Source organism: Pseudochaenichthys georgianus, chromosome 11, assembly GCF_902827115.2.
Source record: "Pseudochaenichthys georgianus chromosome 11, fPseGeo1.2, whole genome shotgun sequence".
NCBI lineage: Eukaryota > Metazoa > Chordata > Actinopteri > Perciformes > Channichthyidae > Pseudochaenichthys > Pseudochaenichthys georgianus.
The window spans coordinates 2,643,449-2,653,266 of NC_047513.1; the positions used below are offsets into that span (position 1 = coordinate 2,643,449).

The 9,818-nt window shown below is 42.2% G+C and overlaps 1 protein-coding gene across 1 annotated transcript; it reads left to right on the plus strand.

Annotated features, from left to right (window-relative positions):
• The first annotated feature begins 555 nt into the window (after positions 1-555).
• On the plus strand, positions 556-6,927 carry LOC117455044 (zinc finger protein 771-like). The gene is made up of 2 exons (XM_034094394.2): positions 556-891; positions 4,908-6,927. Exons 1-2 carry the CDS (start codon positions 693-695, stop codon positions 5,516-5,518), a joined length of 810 nt encoding a protein of 269 aa, XP_033950285.1. The 5' UTR covers positions 556-692; the 3' UTR covers positions 5,519-6,927.
• Positions 6,928-9,818: the final 2,891 nt, after the last annotated feature.

The following is a 9,818-nucleotide window of genomic DNA, read 5'->3' on the forward strand; positions in this document are numbered from 1 at the left end:
TTTCCAAAATAAGGTCACATGGGTCGGAAGTAGATCTGGGCGGGACTTCGCCTCTCTATAACTTTACTTAGATACAATTTGAGGTTTAATATGTGAGCATGTCCACTTCCTGCTCCTTTTAATTCCTACTGCACTAATATTCAGAGGCAAACAATGTACTTTTATTTCACTATATTTATTGGATACCTTTCTGACTAGTTGAAACATTATTCACCGATAATTTAGCATGTAATATGAGAGGTTAAGATAAACTCCATTGATCCCTCAGTTAAACCATATAGGCCTACATAGTGACACAAATAATCTCCTCCTTTACCGTCTAACATAGCAGCAATGATCACATTAATGCATCAGAAATTATAATTCAATAATATATATTATTCTGAAATGGACCTTTTTACCACAGGTAAGTGTGGTACTTACCTGTGGTACTTTCAGTACTTTTTGATGGAAATACATTTTTACTTTTACTGAGGTTTTACTTTGATAGTAATATTACTACTGTTTTCACTTCGTCCACCATTGGCATCCAGTCCAACAGGGGGCGATACCACATGTGTCATTCTTTAGTGACCAGTGAAAGCATCACTGCGCATGCTCATAGACAGGAACCAGGAAGAGTAGCTAGTAAACAAGTGTCCACAGCGCTTCGGAGAGCGAACCTCCGATTCCATCAGAACTTTGCCACTATTATGTCTAAAATCGAGATGCTGAGGCTGCTCATCACCCAGCGGCTCACGGCGGCAGCCGAGGAGATCTTCGGGGTGTTCGGGAGAACCATAGCCGAGTACGAGGAGGAGATCTCCCGCTCCAAGCTGGAGATCGAGCGCCAGCGCCGGCTGCTGGAGCTCTCCCTGCAGCCGGAGGTCTCTGTGCAGCACCGCAGCGCAGGTGAGGAACCTCATGGCCGATAGCAGGCACTCTGCCGGTCACTGCTCACTGAGCCGCCGCTGAATGAAGCTGCTGTTCACAAATGCGAAATACACAAACATAATTAGCTAATGAAGTGTTCACTAGAAAAACACTATACTACATTAACTAGCTGCTTTCCCAATGTTTAACTGCTTTATGTTTGCAATGTAAAGTGAGCCTATTGTCCAAATAAGGCTGAACATCAGATGTGTAAGAAGTAAAAGTCATAGTCTACTTTATTGTCAACCTTCTGTGTGTGGGAGACAGGGCAGTACTGCATTCTAAATGTTACCCAAGTTCGAGTCCTGCATTCTAAATGTTACTCAAGTAAAAGTACAAAAGAAAATGGCATCAAAATGTACTTGTATCAAAAGTAAAAGTAGTCATTGTGCAGATTGGTCCATTTCGGAATAATATATGATATGTTTTATAATGATTGATCATGAAAGTGTTCTCAAAGCTGGTATTATATTTCACATCATTCATCCAGATCTGTAAAGTAACTAAAGGTCCACCATTTTACTCTGAACTGTAGTGGAGTAGAAGTAAGGGGACATTAAAATGTTCTGTCTTCTTAACTGATTCCTAAATAATGAACAATCATCATGTTGTTGGAATGAAAATATAGCATTTAACTTTTTTTCAGTTTCTGTATCAGCTACTGCCTGGGGGTAAATGTTGGCAGTGAACGCAGAGCAGAAAGATATTAACTGTATTTAAAGGTATTTATGGTAGCCCTAAAGTGCAAGTCAAAACAGCATTCCACAAAACACTCAGCATTCCACAAAACACTCAGCATTCCACAAAACACTCAGCATTCCACAAAACACTCAGCAGCATTTCAACTTATACGGAAAGGGTATTCCTTTAGGGAGAACTCTTCTTGTTTGTGATTGGACAGAGCCAGCCAGAGAAGCACTGCTGTGATTGGTTGTTTTTGCTGCGAGTCAAGAAATGACGCTTCGTGATTGGTCAGCGAAACATCAGCCGTTAGCTGTTAGCACTCACAGCTCCTCATATCTGTTCAGAAACTGGACACAAGTTAAACAAGTACAAACCACAGACTGCCTGTGTCATGGCGAATACAGTCGCTGCTTTATTTATCCAATCCAATCCACTTTATTTCTATAGCACATATTAAAAACAGAGGGTTTACCGAAGTGCTTCACAGCAAACATAACATTATAATAAAATATAATATTACAATAATAGATATAAAGCAAACACAGCAAAAACCCAAGAAATAATCATCGACTTCAGGCGAAAGCCACAGCCCAAATCACCTCTATCTCCGGCAAACTCATTTCCACCACAGAACCACTCAAATGTCTTGGCACTCACATAAGCAATAACCTCAAATGGAAGACCAACACAGACCACATCTACAAAAAAGCCAACCAAAGGCTATTCTTTCTGCGGCAGCTCAAGAAATACAGAGTGAGGAAACATCTCCTAATCCAGTTCTACACAGCCATCATCCAAAGCATCCTCACACTATCCATCACCGTCTGGTACAGCAGTTCAGACAACCTCTCCCGGAATAAACTTCAACGTATCGTCAATAAAGCATCAAACATCACCGGCAGTCCCCTTCCGTCACTTAAATCACTTCACCACCAACGAACAAGGGCAAAGCAAATCATTTCTGACCCCTCCCACCCAGCTCACCATGTCTTCCAACTTCTGCCCTCAGGGAGGCGCTACAGGTCACTGTCCGCCAAAACCGCCCGCTTCAAAAACAGCTTCTTGGACACTAAATGGACTCTAAATAACCCCAATGAACAATAACAATCCACCACACCTTGAACTTTATGTTATGATATGTCTTTGCCCTGTGCTGTGTGTTGTACTTTTTATTGTCTGTTTATTGTATGTTGAACTGTATGGAACAAGCTGTAATACTCTGCACTGAACACGAATTCCACCAGCCTGGCTGTGTGGTCATTAAAGATTCTAATCTAATCTAAAGGCTATGGACAGACAATAAAAGCATAACAGTCGATAAAACATAGCTCAAACTGACTCGAAAGCGAGGGAAAAGAGGTGGGTCTTCAGGCGGGACTTAAAAGTTTGGAGGGTGGACGACAATTTGACATGGGGGGGGGGGGGCAGGTCGTTCCAGAGCCTGGGGGCTACCGCTGAGAAGGCTCGGTCTCCTTTGATCTTTTTCTTTGTTTAAGGGACGATCAGCCGCAGCTGATCAGCCGACCTCAAAGCCCTTGAGGGGGTGTACACCCGTAGGAGGTCGGAGATGTACTGAGGGGCCAGCCCATTAAGAGATTTAAAAACAAACAATAACATCTTAAAATGAACTCTAAAATGGACAGGAAGCCAGAACTGGTGTGATGTGCTCATGCTTGCGTGTTCCTGTAAGCAGCCGAGCCGCAGCGTTTTGTACCAGCTGCAGGCGGGCCAGCGAGGTCTTGTTTAGGCCGGCATAAAGTGCATTACAGTAATCTAGACGTGTAGAAACAAAGGCATGAATTACACGCTCAAAGTCTAAAAAGGATAAAACCTGGACTCAACCACAGAGTTTATCTGTTTATCCAATTTAAAAGCACTGTCGATTTAGACGCTGTCTGCTGTTGTTGTGAGTGTGGACGGAGCAGCTACAGGTTGGTTTATCCTGAACGATACGATCTCCATTCAGAAAACACGCATTTTAAAAGGGTTCTTCGCCTGCCGTCTGTCTGCAGACTTGTCAAAACATTAATTCATGGTTTTTACTAACCGGTATCAGTATGTTGTTACTTCGGCATCATTTTGAAACGTGTGTTACAATTAAATCACGGTCAAATATGTTCATGTTGTTGTAGTTGGTATCTCCCATAGGATTTACATGGATATAAGCCCCGCCCCCTCTCCAGCGCCTCTTGTTTGAATGACAGGAGTAAACACAGCTGACAGCCGCGGTGAAACATGATACTCGAGCGATTAGAGCGATGTGAATATTTGGGGCTTATATCCATGTAAATACTATGGTAGACTACAACAAAATGAACATATTTTACTGTGATTTAATTGTAACACGTTTCAAAATGATGCCGAAGTAACAACATACGGATACCGGTTAGTAAAAACCATGAATTTTGACCAGTCTACAGACAGACGGCAGGCGAACAACCTTTTAAAATGCGTGTTTTCTGAATGGAGATCGGATCGATCTGGCTAAACTAACCTGTAGCTGCTCCGTCCACACTCACAAGAACAAGATACAGACAGAAATAAAGCAGCGACTGTGTTCACCATGAGACAGGCAGTCTGTGGTTTGTACTTGTTTAACTTTTGTCCAGTTTCTGAACAGATATGAGGAGCTGTGAGCTCTGAGTGCTAACAGCTAACGGCTGATGTTTCGGGACATGTTGCGCTGTCTGGTGCTGACCAATCACGACGTGTCATTTCTTGTCTGGCAGCAAAAACCACCAATCACAGCAGTGCTTCTCTGGCTGGCTCTGTCCAATCACAAACAAGAAGTGTTCTCCCTAAAGGAATACCCTTTCCGTAAATGCGGTAGTGTTTTCTGAAATGCTGTTTTGACTTGTACTTCAGGGCCACCGTAGGTATTTGTTACTTTATGGCAAGTGACATCCTCATTTAAATATTCAACAATGTTATCGCATATTTTCTTGAAATCCTGCCGCCCTTCTGGGTAACTTAAATTACAATAATACAAGATAATTAAATAGTTGATTTGTATTTTGTATCAACAATCTGAAATCTGCAAAGTAACTAGTTACTAATAAAGTGCAATATTGGCTTTAAAGATGAAGATGAAAGTGGCTGGAAATAGAAATACTAGCAAAATGTACAGTTCTTAAGTAAATATTAGGTCCCAACATATTAGGTCTCAAACTGCTTGATTTGTATTGTGTTAACAGTAATGTTGAAACATTGCCACTGTCTGGTAATACACAAAGAAACTACAACAGATCACATTTAGAGTATTTGAAGCTTGAGTTTTGATCATGTTCCGACTCTTCTTTGTTGTGCCTCAGCTCTCAGTGTGCAGCAGGAGTGGGGCTCCAGCCTCAATGAGATGACCCCCTCCCCCATCAAGGAGGAGGAGGAGGAGGAGGAGCTGTGGCAGGAGGAGAAGCCCCAGACTGTGGAGCAGAACAACGTCACCTTCCTGTTGTTCCAGAGTGGAGACGTGGCAAACAAGCAGGTCAACGAGCCCCTGACCTCAGACCCCGACACCCATTCAGGCACCTTGGTGCCGACCTATCCCGTGCCGGAGCCGGCCCCTGGAATTTTAGATGCAGCTTCAGGTAACGGCCTGCTGGACTGTGTGGACCTGGACTTACCGCAGTCTGAGATGGTGGACTCGTACATCTGCACCATCTGCGGCCGTGCGTTCGCGCAGCGAGGACACTGGGCCAAACACGTGCAGGTGCACCGCAAGGCAGAGAACAAATTGGACAAGTCGTACACGTGTGACATCTGTGGAAAGAAACTCACACGCTTTGACGGGTATCAGAAACACTTGAGGATTCACACGGGTGAGAAGCCATACTGCTGCAATGAATGTGGGCGCAGATTCAGCGACAACTCCAATTACAAACGACACATTCGCACGCACATGGGACAGAAGGTGCAGCCGAGCTGAGGCCCCGGCGCACGGAGGACACACACCATGACACTCGCAACAACACAGGCAATATATGTCCAGTCATTTGGATGAATATGAAGACTCTTGTTTATTAATGCCCTTCCTCCACCGTGTTTAACTATGCCCCTCTAAAAGCTTTGCTTTATAAAACCCAGAACAAATGAAAAGTATGTGTTCCACATTCAAAAGATTAGATTTAACTCGGTGTCTGCGGGGTCTTAAAAAGTATTAAAAGTTGATAAATCAATTTAGTGAAAATGAAGGCTATTAAAAAGTATTAAACGGCATTTTCCAAGGTGTTACATTGTGTAGCTTGTTTTCAATAAGTATATGAATGGTCCAGAGAGGTTGTGTTCTAGTCTGCCTGAATGTAGTCATGGCGTAGGTGTGTAGTGTGATTCTGTGGAGTTTATTGATGGCATCCCGTTGGGTTTGGCGTCATCTGAACAGGACATCGCACGCTCACTGCTTGATAGCACGCCAAGGCCCGTTTACGCCGGTTGTTAAACAACATCGTTATGGGGAAATGCAAGTTTGCGTCGAAATGGTTGGAAGATAAGGAGGAAGGACACTCAATGCTGTATATAGTCAATGTGAGGTGAAGCGTGTCGCCAAGGTAACCGGTTACAACTCAAAGTGGCGATGAGGTCTTAAAAAGGATTCCTGCATATACCCTGTAACTATTAGTCTGCTTGTTTGATAAACCACATCAACTGAAACTGGGTTAAGTAAAGCCGAACAAGAGATAACGGCTCACCATGTGAGGAGTAATAACACCACTTTAAAACATTTATCTTGCAACCAAATGTTAATGTGGATACATTGATGAACAGGATACTTGGATTTGATATGAATGTATCCACGTTTGTGTGACCTTAGCCCAAGACAAAGAAGAAAATACATAATATATTTGTATATCTAACAGGTGGAAGGGGAAGCAGTGAAGATGCACTGCACAAAACACATCTGAATGGTACCCTTTAATGTCAGTTTGGATTCAGACTACCTATATCGGACTTTGTTATGAATGCCTGGGTCCAAGATCTTTTGTATATGATTTAAATTGGGAATGGTAGTGAGGCAGTTCGGAATACATATTTAGCTTAATACAGAAACATTCAGGTCTTTGTATTTGGGCAGTTGGTTGAAATGGTCCATCCATATAAACATGGCCCCCCCACACTCTGGAGGGTAACGCTTTGAAAAGACTGTACGACATGCTGAAGGAATAAAATCAGATGACTGAAAACTCATGTTCTTCACATTGATTCAAAAGCTTTGGAAGTGTTTCAGAATCTGAAAAACCTGACATTCATCAGAGTACGATGAATAATAATATGTCACTTGTGCCATGTTCTGCAACTTTTATATATAAATGCCCGTGTGGTTGCATTCTAGTCACTTTGCGCCTCCGTCACCTCAGACATATGCCACTCCGCGCTTGGTTCTTTGAGCTGTCTGGGTACATTGTTGGCGCTGGAGATGAAACAGTTTTCAGGATCAGGAGCCGTCAACGCTGCGGTGAAAAGACGAACAACTGGTTTTCAACCGGGCCTGGAACCACCTGGATGGAATAGGGGTAAGAGACTAACGACTCCTCTGGGATCAAATCAGATTCTGATTGAATGTATTTAAAACAAGGGACAGTGTACATTAATCAACATATTAAAAACATGTAAAAGTACTCGAATTAGCCAAAAAGCCAGTTTTCATCGATAGTCCCTTTGCCAGATGGTGATAGACATCCTAAAAGCAAGAATACAAATACCACAATTCTAAAATATTAATAAATATGTTACAGCTCCTTCACCCACCATCTACAATCTGTTCAGCTTTGTTACTCATCTAGTTTTCCGTGTCTCTTCAGGTGAGCTATGAGAGGGAGTGTTTGGCTTTATCTTCATATTTCTCTAACATAAACAAAACACCTGTGGAAATGTCATCCAAAGAAATCATACATATACATCGGGTAAAATGAGTATTGAACACGTCACTATTTTTCTCAGTAAATGTATTTCTAAAGTTGCTATTACATGATATTTTCACCAGATGTCGGTAACAACCCATGCACTTCACACATGCAAAGAAACCAAAGCAAATATGTTCAGAAATTAAGTTAAGTGTAATAAAATGGAATGACCCAGGTAAAAAGTATTGAACATGCTTACCGAAATGTATTTAATACTTAGTACAAACGTCTTTGTTGGTAATTACAGCTTCGAGACGTCTCATGCATTGCTCAGGTGGGGTTTTGGCCCATTCTTCCACACAAACAGCTACTTCAGATTGTGAAGGTTCCGTGGGCCTCTTCTCTGAACTCTGATCTTTAGTTCTTTCCATGGAGTTTCTATTGGTCAGGTGATTGGCTTAGCAGCTTTATTTTCTTTCTCTGAAACCAATTGAGAGTTTCCTTGGCTGTGTGTTTGGGTTTATTGTCTTGCTGAAATGTCCACCCTCGTTTCATTACATGACATTACATTGCATTTAGCTGATGCTTTTATCCAAAGCGACTTACAATAAGTGCGTTCGACCAACAAGATACAAACTTGAAGAAAACAGAATCATAAAGTACATCAGGTTTCATAGAGCCGAACATTTCAAGTGCTACTCAACTGGCTTTAGATAAGCCAGCCCTTTCATCTTCATCATCCTGGTAGATTTGTATCAAGAATGTCTCTGTACATTTTTCCATTCATCCGTCCTTCAATGATATGGAGATGGTCAGTGCCGTATGCTGAACAAGGGGAGATGTGCAGTGCCATTTGACCTCCCAACATGGTGTGTCAAAGAGTTCAGTTTTGGACTCATCTGAGCAGACTGTATTATTTCACAGGTTTGTCTAAATGTTGTCCAGCAAACATTAAACAAGCTTCAACATTCTTTCTCTTCGTCAATGGAGTCTTGTGTGGTGAGCGTGCATACAGGCCATGGTGGTTGAGTGCATTACTTATTGTTTTCTGAAGACCCTTGGCTCTTGGACAACTCTTCTGATAATTATTTTCATTCCTCTGTCAGATCACTTGCGAGGAGCTGGTGAAATGATGTTATTTCCACTTCTGGATTATGGCCCCAACAGTGCTCACTGGAACATGCAGAGGTTTAGAAATCCTTCTGTAACCAATGCCATGAGTGTGTTTAGGTTGCGAAGGTCTTGAGAGCTCTTTGCTTTCCCCATCTTGAGATGTTTCTTGTGTGACAACAGGGTGACACAACAACCTCAGGGGTTGGGAGATACTGAGTATTTGAGAGAAAAACGGGTGCTGTTGTTTTAACAGCAACATTACTTAATATAAACAAGACATCCAGAACAAAATACAAATTACTGCATAGGTCTTTGATTACACATCAAATGAAACCTGTTAAATAAATACTTGACAAACAAAGGCATTGCATCAGGAGCCCTGCCATCAGTGTGTGAATGTGGTTGTAATTATGTGAGTGTTGTCATTTAGCATCCAGGTGTTAATGTGCAAGTACATTTTATTGCCAGATGCGTTTACACATATTGCTTTAGTGTCTGGTGGTGCGAACATAGAGAATATAAGAAAATTAGTTGCAATAGTAGGTAAAAAAATAAAATAAAGATAATACAAATCAGTATTTAGCATAAAACAATAATAATTAAAACTGCAGTCACAGAAGTGCGTGCAGTGATGAGCGGGCCCTCGCGTCCGTACGCCTGTCGGGGAGGGCGGCCGGTCGTCCCGGCGTCAAGCAGACGTGCGCGAGTCCTCCGAAATAAGGAGAGGGGTCTGCCTGCAGACCTCCACTCTCAGGACAGGAAGTGCACGCTAAGAATACCAACAGAAAATCACCACTATCAGTACAGTGCCACTTTGCAAACAGGAAATGCGCGCAAATACAAAATAAAATCTGATCTTGACACTTATTATATACATATGTATATCTATATATTGTAGTGCCGAGAGATATGGAGTCAGAGGCGGTGCAAGGAAGGTGCAATAATAGTTTATTCACAAGCTGCAAAGGACATGTTGTCGGGTCGCAGCCCGGGTCGACAAGAGAGAGAGCCAAGAGGGCACACACTATTTATAGGTAACCCATAACATGTCCGTGTGGGAACAATAACTGCAACTGTAGTTCCAAGTTTGAATTATGTCCCAGTAGTTAAGTAGGTGGTCACCCAACCCAGTCTCACAAAAAAACGTGTAATAACTACGTTGGTCCACAACGTAGGACGTAGTATTTCTACGAAAACGCCTCTGAAATTGTAAAATCCCTACGTTTTTTTTCACCATTCATTCCAATGGCTGGCGTCTATGTCACGTGATCTTCA

Excerpts from the sequence above, each read along its gene's own strand:
- LOC117455044 (XM_034094394.2), top strand. The coding sequence starts at position 693 with ATGTCTAAAATCGAGATGCTGAGGCTGCTCATCACCCAGCGGCTCACG. Across the intron at positions 892-4,907 it reads TGTGCAGCACCGCAGCGCAG|CTCTCAGTGTGCAGCAGGAG; the intron begins GTGAGGAACCTC and ends GTTGTGCCTCAG.